Below are 23,860 nucleotides of genomic sequence, written 5' to 3' on the forward strand. Positions count from 1 at the left end.
TATTAAGTATGAACAAGAGGAACACTAATACGCACCACCAAAGAACACATCCTTTAAGGTTTCTATCACAAGTATTTACTGTAAAAAATCACCAATGCACTACAAATCACGCCTTCATTATACAATCTACGTCGTAGTCCTATTTTCTAATGAAGTTAGTTTAATTTTGTAGTTTTATGTAAACCATATTTCTGTGAGGAGCTGATACAAAATACACTCAAGTATCTGTGACAGACGACTTTGCAGCTACCAAGAAAAGTGCAAAAATCTGATATGGAATATCATACTTTAAACTCAGGTGAACCTTAACACAAGCACGAAAATATTTTCAAGATTAAGAAAATGAGAAAAATATACCACTGTATCACACAGTAAAATCAGAGATTCTCTCACAAGGAACATCGCATGTTTCCAAAATGATAGAAACACTTGTTATCAGCTCGTAAATGGTGTCAGTAGTAGGTGTTAAAATTATGCAGGAAACAGAGGGCTGTGAATCAGAGAAGCTGGTAAATGATCAGAAGAAACTTCACAGGATTTAAGCAAAATAAAATGAATTCTTAATATAGCGGGAGAAGAAAATTACCATTGACCAAATGTCAGACAACAGTGTGAGGTACTAAACAAAAGCATTTATGTGTATTTCTGAATAGTGATTTAATTAAAAATAACTGCTCTTGCATTCACATGCACTGAATGCACTTTTGGAGAAAAAGTAGACTTGCAAATGGAATTTCATCATGGGCTTATAGCAGCATCATAATACTACAACCTCACCCCTCCTTTCTATCTTGGTTTTAGCTGTTAAGCCCAAAAAAGGCTCTAATGGTCAAAAACAACTGATAAGTGTATTGCGACCGAGGCAAGACTACTCCAAATTCTGAAAATACTGAACTCCACCTCTTCTTTCTGTCCCAGTGGAAACAATTCAACAATATAACACGATCATATACATAACATATTAAATCAATAAAATCAAGCTGTCTAAAATGCTAGTTTTACTTGGAGAAAACACCAAATGCCAAAAACTATTTGTCTTATACCTAACAATGCTTGTGTACAAGAATCTGATGTAAAGAACTTCAGGAAAACAAATGGCATCATGTGTTGCTACAGTATCTTCCACAACATAAAAACCATACAAAAGAAATGAATAAGGAATTTTCATGTTTTTTAATCAGTGCTTACAATACTGTAAGCTGCAGTGTATACTACAATACTTCAGTGTCATAGTGCATTTTATCACAACTGGTTTCTAAATAAAAGACAAAACCAGAAAGCAGAACAAACAGAAAAACTCAAACATCATGTGTTTACCAGTTTTAAATAGGAAGACTTGTCATCACTCAAAAATAAGGAATCCTAAGCTACTGTATCAAAGAATCATAAAATTGCCTGAGTTGGAAGGGACATCTAAGACCATCAAGATCCAATTACCCTGCTGCAGGCAGGGTTAACAACTGCTAGATCAAGTACTAGATCAGGTTGCCCAGGACCCCATCCAACCTGGCCTTATGTACCTCCAAGGACAGCGTATTCGTAACCTCTTTGGGCAACCTGTTCCAATGCCTAACAACCCTCTTAGTGAAAAGCTTCCCCCAACATATAATCTAAATCTTCTCTCCTTTAGTTTAAAACCATCTCCCTTGACATATCACTACCTAACCATGTAAAAAATTGATTTCCCAGTTTATAACCTCCTCTGAAATAGTGGATGGTCATAAAGAGGTCTCCCTAAAGCCTTCTCTTCTCCAAACTGAACTAGCCTAACTCCCGCAGCCCATCCTTGTAGGACAGATTTCCAGCTCTCTGATCATTTCGTGGTCCTCCTCTGGGCTCATTCCAAAACCTTGATTTCTTACCTGTGTTGGGGGCCTCAGACCTGGACATAACACTCCAGATGTGGCCTCATGCTTAAAAATTAAGCTGCAGAATTACTTGCCTTTCCATACTGGCAAAAACTCAGCTACTTTCACATAAACAAGTACAAAATATTTCTTCAGATGATAGCTATAAACTCTTTATTCTATATCCCAGATGGACTATCATTCTTGTAGCTTCTGTGAATCATGGATAAAGACTTGATAGCATAGATATTTCAGTGACAGTAAGAACAAATATTCTTTACAACATCTCATATTAAAGACCTCCAATAACTCCCTGAAGATCACCTACTCATTTAATTTTGAGTTACAATCTAATCAATGAAAGACAATTTTTCCGTATTAACATTCATAACTCCTTCTGACACAAAACTTGCTTTTGTTTATGAATGTATATATAAAAACATCACCTCTCCAACTAATTTTGACAACATTTATGATTCAATACTTACTAAATATTTTCATAATAAAGTTCTTTAAGCAGTTACTGCTTTAAAATACGACTTAACGTACAGTGTGTGCATAATCTTTGGAGATCATTTAAAGTAATCTTCAAAAGCACACACGTGCATAGTTAATCAACTATGCAAAATACTTTTTAAAGGAGACTAGCAGTTGATGAGTCCACTATATCAACAAAAATCTAGATATCAATAGAATTCCTCAGAACTATCCCACAGTAATTAATATCATTTTGAATTAAATTAGTGCAAAGGTAAGCAAAGCATTTAGAAAAAAAGCAGAAAGATATTTATATTTCTAGTAATCTTCAGAAGAATATAAAAAAATAGTTCTGAGTCCGACTATAATTTTTTAACACTCTATCCTAGTTCCAGTGAGGTCCAAGAACTGTAGATGCTTATGAGAAATATAGTAAATTCAATGATATATTCAATCTCAAACTTAAAAATCGATTTTTAGATAACTGCCCTTATAATAACTTCCTTTTTTTTTTTTTAATTTTGGAATGTTTAAAAACATTTAAACCTCAACATTTCTAAGATGCAAGATAGAAAAATAAAAAGCTTATTTTTCAACCAACTTAACACAGATTATTACACAGCAGACATCTCAGAAGCCAACTCTTCCATTTCTGTAAACTTTTTTTCACAAAAAGAAGTTTCATATGTACTGTTGGAATCATCTACAATAAAATACTAATTTTTTATTTTTATTTTTTCAATTTTTTTTGGTTCATAATTAATTCACATTCCATTGTTTGAAAATAATTGCTATTACCACTGGACTTACCCATTATTGTTAAAGCTGTGGCTTTTGGTAAATCTTCTTTCATGGAGTCTATTATTTCAAGACTGCCACCATCCAGGTTGCATCTATTAATGGTTCCATTTCCTGAACTGATCCAGTAAAGTTTGTTCTCCACATAATCTACTGATAAACCTGTAATTAATGTATACAACTTTAATTTTGGCTTTAATACCTAACATACATTTAACATTAAGCTTTTTTTCCATAAAATAGCATATTCAAGAAAACGTATGTGTATACATGTACTTGTTATCCACTCAAACTTAAGAAATCAAGAAAACTAAATAAATTCCGTCATTTGTAGTGAAAACAACATTTTTCTTGAAATATTTCTGCCTTTTATTTCTCCAAACATCTGCAGAAATGAATCAGTGACTGATGAAAGGACCATCTGGCAATGAGATACTTGAAAGAGCCCAAGTCCTTAGAGAGGTCATTAACTACTAGGAAATGTCAACCAGAACCCAACAATTTATTTCAAACTTATGAACACTCAGACTTAAAAAACAATCTATTTTTTGTGTGTGCATGTGTGTTTAAGGACTACGAGGCCTATTCTCTCCCTATATATACAGTTCTCTTCTTAAAATGCTGACAAAATAAAAATACCACAACTTAATGGCAGTAACCAATAAATTTACAGTACACATCTTAATTTAGTTTCATAGTAAACTGATCTCGTGATCAGCTCTTTAGAGTTAGATGGAAGAAAACTTAGAAATACTTGCAAAAAAAACCTACTAAACAAAGCAAGCATATAATTTTCTAAAAGAAATAAAGAATTAAAAGATAATATATTTCAGATTCTCTAATCCTTTAAAAGTGTTGAAGAAATTGCAGCAACAAATTTTCCACTCAGAAATATGCTTGGTATTGTAACAATACACAGCACAATAGTTTGCTTTCGTACTAGACTTTTCCCAGAACTCAAGCATTCAACATAAAACTGCCAAAAAAATATTGAATTTCACTACAGAAGTCAGTATGTAGAAATAGCACAGCATAAGAACACTTCTATCCTGTAATCTGCTTCTTTGTAGAGAAATTTGGACAGGAGGAAGCAGTGCCATGTACAGCAGTATTTAGAGTTGGCATCATGCCACTACTCCTTTACATACATTTGACACCATAGGCCAAAAGGCTCCCACTCTGTAAGCTTTTCAAAAGCAGTTTTCCATTTTCTTTAAAGTTGCTGAGATTTCTTCCTCTCTGCAAGTATGTCGGTTAGAGGATAAGCAACTCAAGCTAAAGGGAGGATAAGGATGAAGTTGCTTTGGCAGACAGATCTAGCAACATCTCCCTGCATCAAAGTGCTTTCCAGCTTGCACAATAAGCATTGATCCAAGTGAAAGGGTAGTGCCACATACTGTAGATAAGAACTGCTACTGTTCATCAAGGTGAGCTCATATATCTGATAACTAATAAAGGGTATAAAAGAAAAACAACAATGCAATTTTCTGAGAGAACAGCCATAGTAGTGACCTGCTCTAACATGTACCCTTCCTGCATTAAGCTAATCTCGAACAATTAATAACCCAAAGCATTGTCCAATGCCTCCTTTTGACATGACATTAAGCAGCAAGTGAATGGACTGAAAATCAGATGCTAGTGAGCTGAGAGTTTCCTAAAATTAAACTATATAGCTAAAATGAAGTCGGAAGAATAATTATGCAGATGCTATTTTCCTCACAAATAAGAAATATCAAAGTAGTTTAATATTATAAATTGTATATTTTATGTACGAGTTAAGATACAGATATTATTAACAATCAATGAAATAAAAGATTTTTAAAAATTCTCCAGGGAGACAAGAGTGTTATCTCATTCTTTCCTTACTGGATTAAGAAAAAATATTTATCAGTTTATGTCTGTTTACAGTTCATGTATAAATAGTAATGTTTACAGAGATGTTTTTTCTTTACAGAGGGAGTGGTGAGGTGCTGGAACAGCTGCCCAGAGAGGTTGTGGATGCCCCGTCCCCAGAGGTGTTCAAGGCCAGATGGGATGGGGCCCTGGGCAGCCTGGCCTAGTATTAAATGGGGAGGTTGGTGGCCCTGCATGTGGCAGGGGGGTTGGAGATTCATGATCCTTTAGGTCCCTTCCAACCCTGGCCATTCTGTAATTCTATGATGTGCTTTAAATTTGGAAATACCTGCTAAATGTCTACATATATTCAAGAAATAATTTCTTTTTTTTTTTTTTTAATCTAAAATAAAATTTCAAGGGCTAGTCTCAGTAAGATTTTTGGTTTGCATCTGCATGCTTTGTTTGCAGACTCTACTGTATGTAAAAAAGAAGAAATAAGCAAATAATTGATATTCAAATAAAGAGACAGACAAAAAATGAAACAAGAACGGCTACAGTAGCAAATAGGAAAGTACTAAAATCATGACCCAAATGGAAACTTTAAGGTTATTTAGAATAAGGAATAAAACTCTGTTTAAAAAAAGCAAGAGCTCAATAACCAATAATTATGGAGCCTCTTGAATATGCAGCTGCAGATGTGATCCAGTATATTTAAAGTTTTATCAAAGATATTCAAAAACTTTCTAGAAATGCAACAGTCCATGACGTAATAATATCTGATTTCTTAAAAATAATACAATAGATACATGGTTGTTTTTTTAAAGCTTTATGACAAACTGCTTAACTGAAGATATCCATGATGAAACAATTTGCCTCACAAATTATGACAGCCAAATATAGCACTAAATATTAATCCCACAGCAAGTAATTTAACAAAACTCCAGTGACTAGTTCTTTTTCAATTGATAAGTCAGTTTCTGAACTGAAGAATGGATTATCAAGATCTACACAGTATGTGCCAGTTAAGTCAAAAACACAACTTTGCAATTTCCCAAAACTCTGAACTATGCAATCTTGATGTTAATTAAACTGTTGCCTTCTTTCAACACAACTCAAATTGAGAGAAAACCTACATATTTCCAACTCAGAGATTGGAAAATATGTTTAACTCCACAGACTGAATTTTTTTATTCAGGAAAACTAAACAACACAAATTTTCAGAGTATTCAACTCTTATAAGCCTTATAATTATCTTTTTATATAAATGAATTTATTTATTAGATCTCTCATGTAGATTCCCAAATACTCAAAACTAGCACTGCATGAGATTTATTTTTGCTTACAATAAAAATACAGTTTCTTGCCTTGAAACAAAAGGCCACTCACGCTTTTCAGTGATGTTTTCTTGATTTTAGTATGGAAAAATCTTATGCTAATGATGACAATTAATCAGGTTTTTCATGTGATTGGATATTTAGAGAATATTAGAAATTTAAAGCTCATTTTAACTATAGAACTGTATATCTTTTTTCGTCAGCCGTAAAACAATCTTCTTATTTTCATCCTGACTAACAATAAAAATAAGCCAAGATGTCTACTAATAATTAAATGTTTCACTGATACTTTACTTGCTATCTTCATTTTCCCTTTACGTGCATATAGATATATAGAGAGACTTTACATATTACCTACTTTATGACTTTGCACTGTTTCAGTTTGGCTATAAGAAGGGAGAAACGAATCTCTGTGGTCTTGTTATTACGTAAAAGGAATTTTCAATCTGGAATAACCTACTTCAAGTAACTGAGATCTCAAAGGTGTTAAATTAATCCAATACTACAGAGAAAATATCGTCTCACTTGCAGTTCTGTGGTGAAGTAAAAAAACTTATGTCATAATCTTCAATCTTGCAAGGCTTACTGGAATGTTTAACTGCATGAATAGTTCATCTTATACCACTGAGACTGTATGTCCATGAAGAAAAATGTCACAAAACCTACACGGATTTGCACATGAAACCTTTGACCGTACTGATATACTTACAGAAGAAAAACAAACAAGTACTTACCACTCTACCATGTATTTGGTTCAGTGGCTTTACTGCTACTCAGAACAAATTCAATGACAGAAACCATAAGCACTGCAATTTAGGACCTTGTGACCCATGATCACATGATGTTCAGTGCAATAGACTTCACACAGCCTTACTTAGTATTGTCCAAATATTATATGAGGATATGCTTCATCCCAAAATTAGTGGTTTTATCACTTTTTTTTTCCTCCAAATAAATAGAAACTGTCTTTATAGCTGCACAGATGTAACATCAAATTAAACATACAGCAGTTGTCAGACATCTTTTATTTAAATTAGTTCTAATGCCAAATTTATTTCACTAATGTTTTTTTTTCTGCTAATGTTTCAGTTATGAAAAGTCAAATTCTTTAAAATTTAAAACACTTCATTGATAAGCCATTAATATAGCACAGAGAAAATTGACATAACTCCTTTAACTCCCTTAAAAAAAAAATCAATTAGAAAGGTAACTGTATGAAAACAAAAAACAGTATGTATGGTCTTCCAGAGAATGCCATAACTTAATTATTCTTAATTATATCAATTGTCAGACCTTAAAAATGAGGTTTAGTCATTGTTACAAAATATATACTTCAATTTCTGCTACTTTTTATACAAAAAAAAAAAGTTATCTTCCCATTATTTCAGATTTCGTTGAGGAAAGTTCCACAGTTCTAGTTAAAGAATCCTCTCACATGGATTTAATTGATTAAACCCTTTCTCTCTAAACTCTTTTACTCACGAACTAAAGATGGAAAGACACAAGTTCTATTCAACCTTCAGTCTAAATAACTGCTCTAGTGCTACCAGTTAACAATAGAATACTAGATTCATTACAGTAGATTTCCATTCAACTAGAATTGGTCAAAACATCTCAAATGGTAAAACACAAAAATGTCAGTCTTTACCATGTCTTTGTGCATGTTCTTATCAATGTGACACACTACGACAAAGCATTCCAAGATGTTTATATTAAAGTACTGTTAATTAAGAAACAGAAATAATACTTACCAACAGGATCTTTTTGATTCTGAAAGAGGATTTTGCTATTGCTGCCATCCATGTTAGCCATGTTAATTGTGTTTCCATCAGTCCAATAAAGCTTACTGAAGAAAATAAACATATTAAAAATGTTGCTCTGTGTACGCAGAAATTTTAATGCACCAGAGAAAACATTTTCATAAACTTACAATTACACAAAATATACAAGTAATGAGTATAGGATTTAACTAAAACCAGGTTTTGATGGAAAAACAATATTCAGTTGAGAAATTATCAGCAAGATCTTTTAAATGAATGAACCTAGTTCATGTTTGAAAGAAAACAGAATGGGTAAATGAAAAATCTGAAAAGAAGAAATCTCTGGGTGAGGTTTGAGGCTTTTTAAAATCAAACATATCTTACCCTTTTACTGGGTGAACTGCAAGACACTGGGGTTTATCAATTCCGTGGATGATTGAGGTTTTTAAGGAACCATCTAAATGTGCCACATTAATTTGTGTTTCATCAAATTCTGAGCTAATCCAGTATAAATTCCGTGATATCCAATCCACAGCAAGACCTCTGATACTCTGAATATCTGCAAAAATTGACAGCAATACTATTGAGATTTTTTCTAGAGTACTCTCAGTCTTTGAGAAAAAGAAACTATTTCTCCTACTTTGTTTTAAACCAAATTTGTGGAATATTCTAAGTAGATGCATTTTTTAAATGATTGCCAACATTGAATAATCATTTTTTCCTCTTCAGCTTGATACAATTGAAATAACATGGAAATAGTATTAGATTCAAGAAATCCCACTTAAATTCTCCTAAAAAATTACCATAAATCCTTTTGTCCAAAAATCACTATCAGACAGATGCTGTGTTTTTGTAGTGCATTTTTCTACTTAAGAATTTATTACTCACTATTGGAGTATTTTTTCAAATTCAACTAGAAAGTTTAAAGATCACACTTCAGAAATATAAACATAAGAAGAAACTTAATACTACTTTAAGTCATACTTAATATATAGAACATTAAGAGACTTCCTAAAACAAAGTTACTATGAAGTTTAAAAGCCTATTCCTTTCTTTATTGTCAGGCAGGCTAAATACAGAATGTGTTCATAGTTCTATAGCACATAAATAGATTGGTAGCTACACAATAAGAAAAATAATGCTTTTTTTTTTATTATTTTTTATTTCTGAAGCTGATTTCTAATGTTGCTTTGATGATGTTAACTTACTTCCTCAGTAGGATTTGAGTGAGAAGGAAATGAAGCAACAAACAGCTTAGGTTTGAAATACACCCAAAGCTTCACAAAAGCTGCAAGAAATCTACTTGTATTCATGAATTAAGGCATAAAGTGTAGTAAATCAAGAGCCACTAGAGGAAATTACTGTTGTTATTGAAGATATGATACTGATTATGAACTTCAAAACCAGAAAAATGATGAAAAAATTTCTGAAATAATGTATTTTAAGGTCTGCATTGCCCAACACAGACAGCTCTATCCAGAATCTATCACAAATAATTTCTATTACACGATCAACAGCTTCCACAGGAGATCAACGATGAGCAAGAATAGGCTCTGTAGCATTTAGGAAAAGCATGATTACTGGAAGGAGCCAACCTGTGACAGTAGGTAGCATTAGTTGACCATGAGTAAGATGTTGTTAATGAGATAGCTTCATAACCTCTTTGCATATGATAGCCTTCCTTAACAAGATATTGATTCAAAATGATAATATCTGCCTTAGAAGCTGGGTATAACATCACTGCTTAACTCCTAGATAGCAAAATGCTGCTCTGCCTCAGCACATCTCTTCATATTGTCCAGTATCTTGAGGAAGCCAAGCGTGATTTCATTATGGTTAATAGTCTGTAATATATTTCTTCATCAATTTAATTTGGTTATGTTGACTGACAGAATTATTGCCGCTGACAAGCTAACACGGATGTTGCTACAGACTAGCCACAAATATTTAAGGTTAAGTGGTTACTTTACATTAGGAACATCACAAATTTGACCCATTTGAAACTTATCCCCAACATTTTTAGGTTTTGGTTGGAAGAACTGAAAAACAAGGATTTCATATACTTAAGAAGATTAAACTATGACTTTAGTATCTTTGCGACAGTGACATGAGACTTCATCCAACAGGAGTCCCACAGGTACACTCTTATAAAGCTTAAGATCTTATGAAAAGTATAAAAGTGACTGTTAGCAAATGAGATCATTTATGCATAGTAAGTAGTCTTTATAATGTCAGAATGTGGTAATTTTCTAAATTTTACTTACAATAAATTACACCTTTCATAAATATGATTATAATTATTCCACAGCAGAAGATAACATCAATTAAAAGAGATGAAATTAAGAAATAATGCTAGATAATAGTTTAAAAATAATATAATAATAATGTTAACAGAAACATGAGTCAGTTTCATTAAGCTTCTTTACGTTTCTTGACAGTTTTTTCCCAAATTCTCACTATATACTTTACATAGTAAAACGATGCAATTCTAATCCCATTTCAAAAACTGTTATATCCCAATAAAAATAAAAATTTTAATAAAATTATACGTTCAAAAAATAAACTAGAATTCTGAACAAATTATTTTCCCTATTGTTTGCATGCATTATTTAATGTCAGTGCAAAGTATACCTAAAAAGAACTTGAACACGTATACATCAGCAAATTTAGAACACACATTTACCCATTATTGTTTTTAATTCAATATTATTTTACTTACCTCTTGAAATAATAGTTTCTAAACCAGTACCATTAATGAAGGCACGCTTGATGGTTTGTGTTTTCACATCAGTCCAATACAACCGCTCCTCAACAGCATCAAAATCTATGACCGTCACATCATCAATGTCAGGAACAGTGAAGGCTGTAATAAAGTTGAAGTAGGGGTTGTCTATGTCCACTCCTCTTATTTCTGAACGTCTTGCATAAAGAAGAAATTTCTTCCTTTCTGTTGGAAGATAGGAAAAAAAAAAGTCACCTCCTCCTCTTCACATCATTACTAACAAGAGTAAAAGTCATTCATTTGCAAATGTGTAAATAAAATTTGTACGAATGATTTAACATCCCCAGGAAACCTGCACTTAGTGTTATTTGAGAAATAAATTACATTACAGAGCATAAAAATAACAGGAAAAATATATTAATTCTGGGTACAAGACAAGATGTTCCTATGCTACTGTATCAATACAGTCCAGTAAAGCTGTAAGGGAAGAGTTTAACTTTTAACTTCTTATCCTAATAAAAAAACATATTTGAAAATTCTAACAGATACTCACAGAATATCATTACAAATACTTGGTATTTCCAAGAGGAGCAGACTATCACTGTAACAAAGTTTTGCAAACAATACTCACTAAAACAAATTATAATGTAAGTGTAAGCAGGAAAAGGCAAGGCAACAGGAAAAAGAAAACTCAATTAAAATTTAGACATCCACTAATTAAAAAAAAAAATAAAATAAAGAAGTTAGAAGCAAAATAAAACACTACTTTTTATCTCAGAAGTCTAAATTATTGAAGCAAAGATCTGTGTATGAACTGCAAAGGTAACTTTATTACCACAATATTCTTGACACAATAAAATGTTTTTTTCTTGGGGTTTCCTTAACATTATTAATCAACACTGATTAAAGTAATGCTCTACAGAGTCTTAACAAGTAGCAAGCACAATTTCTTGACAATTCTAGGGATTGAAAATAAAGTGTTTATTAATATATATAGCCTTGAAGAAGAGCTTTATATGTCCAATATTTCCTTTTCATTTTACGTAGGTTGCTCCAAAAATAACGCCTCCTATTTATTTACATGGAAACTACAACAGTCACAGTGAGCACAGTAACGCAATTTGATAGAGCAAGTTCTCAGCTAAAAAGCACTATTTTTCAAAATAGTCACCACCATCAGCCGATTCATGCAGATCAGTTGGTCAAGATGCTCTTCATTTAGAGGTCTGATAGCTATGCATGACCACCTAGAACATGGTTTATCTTTCACGTCGCTGTCGCCTCTGCTGTAACCATCATCCACTACCTCCCTGTGCTCGCATCCACTCTTTGATCTCCATAAACATTCAGCAAAGATTGATGAATGTCAATGGGTGTCATTTTTTTCCGCATAGAAGACTTCAGCAACACACTTTTGCTCCCCACACACTTCCATTTCAGACACTGTTCTGTCACACTGCCCCTCTGCTGCCATCTGTGGCACAGCAACAAAATGAAATAGAATACTGGTAACCAAGTTCAGCCTCTATCACCATACCACCAATATCTGCCTCTGATATGGGCCAACATCATAAAATAGGAGGTATTACGTTTGAAACAGCCCTACTGTTTTCTTAATCCTTGAAAGTGATGCTCAGAAAATTTTAGAAGAACAGACAGAGATTAAAGCTCATAAGTATATTCTTGCTATTCAAGTTATTTGACTCATCATTTTCTGATGATGAACCTTACATTATAAATCTTTGTTAAATTCTGCTAACATATCATACATACAAACAATAAATAGTCTGTCGTAATAAATACCAAAGCTACACACATCCCATAAATTGACCGTAAATTATTACTTCTCAAAAACTAGATCCTTCTTTTTAAATCTATCATTAAAATGCTCTGTAGAGACTATTTCTAAGGCTATATTAATTTGCCAAGTTCAAAGATTTAAGATAATTGCCAAGTCTCAGGAGAAAAACTTACCATAACATGTTTTCTTGTCTAAAGAAAGTTTCATCAGATGTGGACATGCGCATGCAGCACTTCTGTTGTGATTGATCAGACACATGTGAGAACATGGACCTCTGCCCTCATTAGCAGCACATGGATTTGAAGCTAAAATTGTATAATGAAATACACAAAATATAAAAACAACCTTCAGAACTAATAATTTTTCTTGCAGCACCACATTTCTTCTCATTATATTATGACTATCATCATACTTATCCTAATTTGCTTCACTTGATTTTCACTGGAAACAAATGACAAGATTCTGTAAGAAGCTTTAACTCATTAACAGTTCATGAACAACTTTTTTAACAAGAATTTGCTATCACAACTCTATGTGAACACTTTATTCACCTATAGCTGAAGGAAAACAAAGATAAACATTTATGAGAAATGATATCAAGATGTACCTCCCATTTTACAATAGTAAAAACTGTTGGTAAGCGCATAATTTCTTATCTTTATGACTTATCCCATTTTCAAATTTCTCACTGAAATTTACAGCTATTTGACAATTAAAAAGTTAACTGTTCAAAGTGTGGTTATTTTAATATTAACATAATTTGGTGACCTTATTCACTATTGGATCTCCTCTTTGTAGACTGAGGAGGATTAAAGCCTTATTCAGGTTTTTCTTTAACATTTCTTGTTAAGGACAGTCAAGAGGTAAATGAAACTACAACTGCGCTTACTTCATAGCTGCTACTAATATTACAGAAACATGTATGAGAATCTTCTGCTAACTGAACAATAATTGCTAGTGATGTGATTTTTGGTGACATTAAAATTTGATTGTGAAAGATCCTACTTTAACTACCATGCTATCAACCTTGTCTCATTAGCTAGTGTAAGGTACGTCTGATGTCAGACCTGTGAAAACTACACTGGTTAGAAATTTAGAATATTCTGTTTGAAGAATCACTAAGACTATTGCGCGTGTACTCCAATCTCTTTTTCTAGGCAAATAATGAAATAATACAGACTGGTTTTTTTGTTTGTTTGTTTTTTAAACTTACACCACCACCAAAATTATCACTGTAACTTCATGAAGCCAGCCCACGGAATCAGAATGGCCTGGGTTGATCATCTAGTTTCAACCCCCTTGCTATGAGCAGGGTCAACAACCACCTGACCAGGCTGCCCGGAGCCACATCCAGCCTGGCCTTGAATGCCTCCAGGGATGGGGCATCCACAATCTCCTTGGGCAACCTGTTTCAGTGCCTCACCACCCTGTGTGTGAAAACTTCCTCCTAATATCTAACCTAAAGCCCTCCTGTCTTAGTTTAAAACCATTCCCCCTTGTCCTATCACTATCCATCCATATGAACAGCCATACTCTTTCCTGTTTAGATGGCTCCCTTCAAATATTGGATGGCCACAATGAGGTCTCCCAAAGCCTTTTCTTCTGCAAGCTAAACAAGCCCATTTCTCTCAATCTTTCTTCATATGAGAGGTGCTCCAGCCCTCTGATCATCTTAGCCCAAAGCAAAAGGGTCCTTTTCAGTGAGAAATAAATTTTGCGATCTATTTATACCATTAAAATGTAAGCAATTGTACACTACAAATCAGGAAGCATGGAATAAAAAAAACATTGATATAATGAAGACATAAGCAGCACATTTCATTTCGTTAAGTGTCAAGCCAGGTCTGTGAAGTGAATAAGTGAATTTCAGTGAATTCAATGCTCCCCCTTGATTTCATCTATTTACTACATCAGTGAAAAACCTAATATGAAAAGATAATTTGAAATGCAAAATTATTTTTACTTTGTTCAAAGAAAAAACTTTCCTAAGAGTTGTTTTATTTCAAGCAACTTTCTACCATTCTCCTCTAAATAAGATATGCTGAAATTGCTTTTAAGAGCATAAAGTGAGATGACGGAGGACAGTGCTACAAAATCTTGAAACTATTCTTGCAGTCTTCATTCATTATTGCACATTATACAGTTCCAGAGTGCTCATATAGAGACATTCCAAACATGAACAGAAAATCAGAGTGTCATGTATTCCACATCATAACATAAGGTAGTGCAATGGGAGTTAAAGTGTTAATGCTTCAGTTCCAGGCACCTATCCCTATACATTACGGAAGTCCTGGGATCTGGCCCTTCAGGGTGGGGCAGTCTCTTACTGCCTGGCAGTGGGTGCTGGAGGGTGCTTTCCTAGCCATTCCAAGCTTTTCAGGTTTGACTTGGCCTCAGGAACTCTTTCTCTCCTATCTTATTTGATTTATTAGTCTCAATTTCAATTAGATTGTATTATATTGTGTTATCTTGCATTTCCATATCATACTTAGTAAAATAAGTTTTCCTCCATAGATTGTTGCCGCTGTTTTTTTTTCCTTCCTTCCTTGGGCCCATCTGCCATCTTCCTATCCCTTTTCCTTTTCCTTTCCCATTTTGTGGGGCTGGAGGGACCCAGGGGCCTACTGCTCCCCTGTCATGGGCATAGTTAACTCCACGACACAGAGTGATTTTTCCATTAAAAAAAAAAAAAAAAAAAAAAGGAATAGCAACAACAAGAAAACAACATAGAAGATTAGCAATGATGAAAAGGGAAGTGAGATTAACTGATTCATCAAGACAAATTTCTAATTAACAAAATCAATTAGTTTGGAATATATTTCCTCAATGTTGCACTAGCCCGCAATATAGTAATTAGCTAACTAGAAAAATTTGATGCTTGAATTTCTTTGGGAAAATTGAGCTCACACTCAAGCACTAAAATCTGATGGCAAGCTAAAACTAACCTAAAACATTTCCCTCTCTCATCAAGGCATGCTTCCTTAAGTTGATCTACATCACTTGAATCCTTTAACTACTTACTTGTCTGACCAAAACTACAGGAGGAATGAAATTCTCAAATTCTCAGATTAATGGATTACTTAAATTCTATCCAGCGTTTTTCATTATTCTATCATAAAATCACAATCTTCTACACTTTTCTGACAAGTTTCTTTCCATCACCGGCAGTTCTCTCCCAATCTTTGCCATTTCTCCTGCTGTTCCAAGGCTTAATGAAAAAAAACAAAAATAAACCATCTCACATCCTCTCTATAATCACTTCTGCATCTCTAACAAGACAGCTGGGTCAATAGGCATAAAAATATTGACTTGGTAATGAGTTAATAGCTCTTTTGACTGCTAATGAACTATAAACTCCCTTTTATCTTTATGTCATAACTATATTTGATTTTATCTTTTCCAAAAATATAAGAATGTTTAATTTATCATCATCATCATCTCTCTTGTAACTATAGCAATAATGTGGAAAAATTGGGATTGTGAAGTGGAGCAGGGGTGAGGGAACTCAGTTTACAACTTCATATAAGAGACAGGAAACGCGAACCTTAAAAAATAAATTGAAATTATGAAGATTCCATGAGCCCTTCAGGATTAGAGTTAGATGATTTACTAATATTAATATTCCATTAACCACTATCTCAGGAAATAACTGATCAAAAACAAGATTTAGGGTTTTGATAACATTGTGAAGGATGTCATAAAAAAGCATATTAAAGAGATCTCAGGAGATCATTCAGTGATCACTCAGAGATTTGATCTGCATTTTCCTGGCACTACTGCTGTCAGAGTTTAGCCACAGACTTATTTTAGTTCAACTACCTTTACTTAGAATTTTAATAGAACCTCCATCTCTTTGTATGCAAGTATATACTTGGATATTACATTTTATACTCCACTGAAGTTGCTCTTTAAGCATAGAATTCAAATAAAACACCATACAGGAAAAATAAAAAGGGATACTAGTTATCGATCATCAAATCATTTAGGTTGGAAAATAACTTCCAGTCCAACCATTCAAGATCATTAAGTCCAACCATTCAAGATCATTAAGTCCAACCATTATCCAAAAGGCAGAATTATGGTTGAAGTGCTGTAACAATCTGTATACTTTGCCCACAGCAAAATTTATGTCTTTTAAACAGCATGGACTAGAAAACTTGTGGAAAAATACAGTGGAATAAAGGAGATGCATTTATGTCTACTCATGTGCAGAATTGGAAGAGTATATAATCATAATCTAAAAATGAAGTATGGCAGCACAGGTATATATTCCTTTCATATTCATACCACTTTCACTGACTAATTGCTAAGTCCATTCTTCACTTTTTAATAAAAAATAATTCTCTTGAAGGCAAACAGGTATGCAGTTGGCTTGACTACCAAAACTTTCTCTTTCATTTCCCTGTACTAGCTCTAATCATTCTTTCTAATTCTATTGCAGATTACCGTATAACCATTCTTGACTTCCCTTCTCCATGCCACCTTGGATTTCACAGACTTCCATCATACAGAAACCTATCTATAAGCTGTATTCCAAGAACCAGCATTTTACCTGCCTTCATACAAAAATCTTTCCCACACTCTTGATCAGCCTGTCAAGCATGCTCAGAATCTTTCATATGATCTGCTTAAAGTATTTAAGATGTGGGAGTGCTATGGATTTATAGAGCATCACAGGGCACTATTTGTGGTTCTTTACTCTCTTACTAATCCTTTTCACCAATCATTTTCCTTTTGATCACTGCAATACACAGAACCAACATTTTCATCCAACTGGACAGCCTTTTGCACTACTTAATTGATTTACACTCCTGATTGCTTGTCAATCTACTTCTCTTATAGTATTGCACACAGTTATATGTCACTCTTTATCATATGTCTTCTAGACTGCTGCCTAAAACATTATTAAGAAACATTTATTTTTCTTGAGCAGTAAACCTTAAATAGCTCCAGACATTCTATCACCAGTTGACAAATGAAAGATTACCCTGACAGCCTCTAAATATGCATACAATGTGGACCAACTTATGCTCCAGATCAGCCTCTTTTTGAAGACTTTCCTTCTCAGCATCAGATTGCAGCTAGATTTTTTTTTTTTTTTTTTTTTTTTTTTACCCTTGTACTTTAAAGATAAATAGAATTGCTCAGATTGGAAAAGACCTTAAAGATTATCAAGTCCAACCGCAAAACATGACTAAATACATGACTAAGTTCTTCCAACACTTTCAAATATATGCACCTTATATAAAAAATGATACTTATAAATTGCTGACAGTCTACTCTTTATCTTATTAAAACCAGTTATAGGTCTAAGCCTCTGTTCACTGTTAGTACTTCCTGTAACGTTGCTTTTCATTTGTCCAGAGATCCTTTCACCATACTTGGTCAAGATAAAACACCTGTTTGTATCCAATTAATTCAGCATTACTCTTGAGAATTTGCAAGCTAAGAACTGATCAGAAAATGCATTAGCTCTAAAATATATGTTTATTGCCTACATTAATTATTTTAACTTCACATTTAATTGCTGAAAGGAATTAGTATACCATGGAATATGTTCATACCATTTATATATTTGCTGTGAAACAAAATAGACAATAAGAAATGAGTAGCTTTCAGTTGTCTTGGTTCTTTGTGATGCTGTATTGTATAAAGCATGATAGATTTATGGTAGTTCTGAAGCTCTTGTTAACAGATCTTTCCGCTTCTCCTTCCTCCCACCCATGCCCAAGCTTAGCCAACCAAAAGATTGGATTTCATTTAAAGCTAAGTGAAATCAGGCTGTTCACATTTACAAGTAAAAATTTCTCATTTCCCTTTGAAACAGAAGACTACGAGAAAGCTGACAGCTACAGGAGAGTACACAGTTTGAGATGAAAGAGTACCACAAAAAAGAAAGAAAACAGAGAAAACTGAAATTAATGATACTAGCTTAACACCAGGAGCAGAGTACACGGAGTGCCTGACTTCCAAAAAGCATACTGATATACTAAAGCAGATAAGAAGTGCACATGTAAAAGAATAGAAAGTGGTGTAATAACAGGGCACAAGTTATAAGGAAAAACCAAAGGCAGCAGTATTTTTAGTCAGTGGCAGCCATGAGTTACAAAAAAAAAAAAAAAAAAAACTTCACAAAAATTAGAAATTTACTGTTCAAGTATGATAAAAGGGAGGGATTCTTTCCATTTTGTAATGCTCAACTGCATGTAATCTTATTTAGTTTACTGCACGTTGCTACAAATTCAGAAGTATAGTTAAGATAGAATCCAGTAATGTAATGATTTTCCTCTAGCTCTAATAACATTTCACTTAACATACACTAGATTTGTAGTAAGGAATTGCTTCCATCGAAAAATTATTATTTAAATTAAACTCAGAAGGACACCAATAAATTGGAATATGGTATTTTCTACATTATAAAATAAAACTGCAACTATACAACTTGATATTTTCATTTCTTGATACTGTTAAAATACAGTTTAAAACTTTTCTACGGCTCATACCTTTGCTTAGGCCAAGATATCTGTGACTATGGAATGCTGAATATCATCACCCTAGGAATCTGAGGTCTCTCTCTAAAGTCAGATAATCTCTCAAGACACTGTCTGGCTTCAGTCCAAACAAAAACTAGCTGTTCTGTTTTTCTAACAGAAAGAAAAAGCTAACAAGAACTCTTAGGTTACCATGAAAACACTGAATATAGAACACAGGTTCTCATTCACCAAAGTGGAGAAAGTGACTAATTTTAAAAAATAGCAGAAAACTATTACCTTAAAGTGATACACAGGTGAATATTTCTTGCAAATGTATCTTAATATGCTGGGTAAAAAAAATTCTAAGATAAACTGATACAAATTTTAAATTAGTTTCTATTGCCATCAAATTTCTGGAATAGGTATTGAAATTTAGCCAGAGACCACAAAACATTCTGTGACTAACTGGTGTTCACACTCCAGTGGTATTTTTACTTTCCTATATTTACATGCAAATTAATCATAGAATCATTGGATGGCATGGGTTGAAAGGAATTTAAAGGATTATTAAGCTCCAACCCTCCTGCCACATGCAGGCCCACCAACATCCATATCTAACACTAGACCAAGCTGCCCAGAGCCCCTGGCCTTGAACACCTCCAAAGACAGGGCAGGCATCCACAGTTCAAGTCACTATCCTTTTTAAAATTCAGGTAGTATATTTAGTACTAGAAGTTGCATACACGTTTTACTTCACAGAAGAATACATCTTCCTTTAGAAGCACAGGACAACTAACACTCACGTTTGCTTTTGCCAGATAAACTCCTTCAGTTCAATATTAAATTGGAAGCTTTTACAATATGTATTGCTCTTGACTTCATTTTTATCAGATCAAGAACAAGATTCCAAATGGGCAATATTCACAGGCACCAATCTTAATCTCAATATCTTTAATCAAGTTAGAAACTTATGTCCACTCAAGTAACACTCATGCTAAAAATAACATTCAAATAAAAATAAACAGTTAAAGGCAAATCAATACGCAGATATTGTTTTATATATATATATATATACATATATACATAAAATTTTCCCTCTCATACAAATAATGATTAACTGTTCTATTAAAATATCACCTTGTGGCTGACGACTTGGGTGATATATCTGAAGATCAAAGGGTTGAGCACTTGTTTTTTGTATAACGCTGACGTTCTGGCCAGTCCATTTATTGGCTTTTGCAAGTGTATTGGTCCGCCAATCTGTCCAGTATACTTCGCTCCCATACAAAGAAACAGCAAAGGGGTGAGAAAGATATTCGTGACCCCGTATAATCTCTATCATGCCGGTTCCATCATATAATGCGGAATAAATAGCATCTGATCTACAAGATAAATCCAAACTTCAGATTACATGAAAATAAAAATAACAACACCACAGAACCATTATGATACTGGAGCAAAATATTTTAAGACCTTACCCTTACAACGACAAAAATTGTTTAGAGAGCCATCATCAACTTCACACCTGATTTAGTTTTTGCTATTAATTTTTTAACTGGGATGTGAAATGTTGATTGTACAGTGTTTGCAAAAGTCAAATTTAATTCCATGATATGATAAAGCAATAGAGAAGTTTACATTCAGATGAACTTAAAGGAAAAAAAAAACTCTGAATTGCTTGGGCCTTCTGTGTATTAGGGAGCACTAACAGCCAACTGCTTTTTAAGTCACAGGAAATCACAGGCCACACATAACACAGCTGGCAGGAGAGGACTCACTCTCCATGCCACATCCCACTGCCCCAGAGCAAGGCAAACACAACAAGCAAGACCCAGTGGTGGCAATCAGGTTCAACTAAGAGTTCAGGTCATGAGACAGATTTCAGGTGATGAGACAGGTGAGGAAGTCAGTTGTGGATTAAGGTCTGGATAAACAGGGTCTGCTGTCAGGCAGGGCTGTGGTTGGGCTGAAGTGGGCACATGGGCACAAGCAAAATGTGCAGAGATAGGTCCCTGCCAAGTCTGGCCATGGCCATTATGATCTGCTGATCCACTCAGGGCCTGACAATAGGTCATTTAAAGATCCCTTCTGCCTCAGGAACCAAGGTAGAACTTCTCATAGAGACTTCTGTATTTAAACCAAATAAATGTATTCATCCACTATGTATGAAGTGTACTTCCATGCAGTCATATACTGACAAACTCTCATAGTCAATAGCTATCCACCAAATACTGCAAAGGACAAAGAACTGAAACACAAATAAATTATTTATAATACCAATGCAATGAAAGAAATGTACATAAGATCCAATTGCACACAAGACTCCTTATGTACATGGTGTACATAGCCACAATACACTTTCAATGTAGTTCACATTTCTGTATGTAAGAATAAGGATTTATAAATAGATAACCAAGAATACTGTTATCACTTTACCTGGCATCTGTCCATACTATTCTTTTCTCAAAATGATCCACTGTAAGGCCATTAGGCCAGGCTCCAGTATCCATATCTTTATATATGATCTTTCTTTCCGCTCCGCTCATAGAAGCAGATTCAATGCGAGGAAAATTTGCATCCCAGTCTGTCCAAAATAGAATTCTAGTGAGAAGAAAATAAAAGAGATATAAGAACATATTTGAAGCACGTAAGAGAATTTTAAATGGTTTAACAAAAAAAAAAAGTTGGAAAGAAGATACAATTATTCATTTTAAATTAAATTAAAACGACTTTCCTTTAGTGCTTGTGAACAGTAGTACATGCTGTATGTGGCATAAGGGCATAAAATGGGCCAGTTACCACCGACGACATTAAAAAAAATCAAAAGAAAAATATCACATAGCAAGAGAAGTGTTTTGTAAACAAATAGTATCTTCTGATTTATCTTTTCTTAACACTTACACTGTCCACTGTACATTCTAAAAGGTGGCATTTCACTTAAAATAGGCTTTCAAAAACTACAAACAAGATAGATACTATAACTCACAGGAAAATGGTAATCAAATAATCTTCCATTTAAAACTCTGTATTTAAAATATTTTTCAACTCGAAAAAAATAATCCTTTTACAATTACCCATATCTGGGATCCAAAGCAATAGCTCTTGGATGTTCCATAGCTCCTGCTATTAACGTTGTTCTCAAAGTACCATCTAACTTTGCAACTTCTATTTGGTCCAGATTGCTGTCTATCCAGTATATGTTTCCTGCAATCCAGTCTACAGTAAGACCTTCAGGCGTCGCCAAGCCATGCTGTACTACCACCTCAATGGCACTTACACCTTAAAAAGAGAAAGAGACTTAAAAAGCTAATACAGAGTCTCATATTGTGTACTTAGACATGCAAGTGTATCAAGTGTTCTTGGTCTGAATTCTTGATTAATCTGATGGCTGGCCATAATCTTTCATTCCACGTGACATTTTGTCTTTGCAAATGTGACAGACTACTGTAAATAGCCACACTTCTTGCACCGCTGTTAAATAAACTTCATACAACAATTTTATTCTTTGATGGTTTACTAATTAAAGCCATGGAAATATCTATGAAGGCCAGATATCACACGGAGTCCCACTGCTGACATGCCCATGCCCTGTTACCAGGGACCAATTTTGCAGCATCTCTGAAGGATGTACTCACGCTCTGTTTTCTAACGCACATACTAGGCAAAATTCATGCAGATCTACTTTTATTTTTTCCCCAGTCAATGAAAAAGAAATAAAAGGTTTTGTTCTCATGGGATCAGGAAGAAATACCAGCCCTTCATATTTGTTTTTTTTCTTCCACTAATAGACTGCTGCAAAATGAAACTTTCGTAACAAAACATTTCTAGCAGTGCGCCAAGATATATATCCTTTTAGAGGCAGAATATCATCACAGATTGTTTTTGTGAATGCTACCTCAGTAACAATTTAGGATATCCAGTATTGTGTAACTGCAGTTGCTTTCACTCCTAAGAAATTAAAGATTAAATCCGTACCTCCAGTATCAGAAAGCTTGCCTCTGTAAATTTTGTCCTCCACCACATCTGTCCAGTACAGTAAACTCTGACTGAAATGAAAATCAAGTGCTATTGTATTTCTTAAACCAGGAACCAAAAGGCTGTAGTCACGTTTGTGAAGATCAATTTTTCTGATCTCATGTCGAATAGAAAAAATTATGAAAGCTTCAAATGGATCTGGAAGCAGAATATAACACATTTCAAAAGAATAATAAAGAAAAGATTGTTATACATTGCTATAAATGACAAGTGAAATAAGAACAACAGAGTATTAAAACAATTCACAAGATGCTGATGGAGCATCTTTCAAATATATTTTAGTCCCATAAACATCTCACTTCTCTACTATATATAACAATATATTTGATCAGTACAAGAGATACCAAACATTACAATTGGGAATATCACACTCAGGTACTGAAACATGTTTTATAGCTACACCACAAATTGTTCCATAACTAGACCTTTAAGTCTCGAGGTATAAGATATTTTCTCAAAAGACTCAGAAAAAAAAAAAATGATTGAACTGTACATCATTCTAAAAGAAATTTAATTGAAAAAAAAAAAGTACTAAAATAAATATACGCAAGCTTTTTCCATTTAAAATTAAGTGGTTAAAAAACATCACTGCAAACTACTAAGCAAGGAAATGAGCATTTTTGCTCTTACTGATACATCACACGACCAAACCCAATTACCATTGAACTTCTTCCTTTGCTATTCAAATGATGTTCAATTTGTGCCCATAAGCTTATATCGCTTTACACATAAATATATATGAACAATCACTGCTTAGGTTAACCATATTATAAAATT

The 23,860-nt window shown here is 33.8% G+C and overlaps 1 protein-coding gene across 5 annotated transcripts in view; it reads right to left on the reverse strand.

Moving 5' to 3' along the window:
* LRP1B (LDL receptor related protein 1B) overlaps positions 1 to 23,860 on the reverse strand; it is a 588,907-nt gene that overhangs the window by 144,228 nt on the left and 420,819 nt on the right. For all 5 annotated transcript variants that reach the window (XM_085227675.1, XM_085227679.1, XM_085227677.1 and 2 more), the window contains exons 24-32: positions 23,024 to 23,221; positions 22,123 to 22,327; positions 21,485 to 21,649; positions 20,186 to 20,430; positions 12,749 to 12,880; positions 10,772 to 10,999; positions 8,437 to 8,611; positions 8,044 to 8,138; positions 3,135 to 3,284 (exon numbers count right to left, since the gene is read on the reverse strand). In XM_085227675.1, the coding sequence (XP_085083801.1) occupies positions 3,135 to 3,284; positions 8,044 to 8,138; positions 8,437 to 8,611; positions 10,772 to 10,999; positions 12,749 to 12,880; positions 20,186 to 20,430; positions 21,485 to 21,649; positions 22,123 to 22,327; positions 23,024 to 23,221 (1,593 nt within the window). The remainder of the gene's footprint in view (positions 1 to 3,134; positions 3,285 to 8,043; positions 8,139 to 8,436; positions 8,612 to 10,771; positions 11,000 to 12,748; positions 12,881 to 20,185; positions 20,431 to 21,484; positions 21,650 to 22,122; positions 22,328 to 23,023; positions 23,222 to 23,860) is intronic.

Source organism: Meleagris gallopavo, chromosome 7 (assembly GCF_905368555.1).
Source record: "Meleagris gallopavo chromosome 7, MGAL_WU_HG_1.1, whole genome shotgun sequence".
NCBI classification, from domain to species: domain Eukaryota; kingdom Metazoa; phylum Chordata; class Aves; order Galliformes; family Phasianidae; genus Meleagris; species Meleagris gallopavo.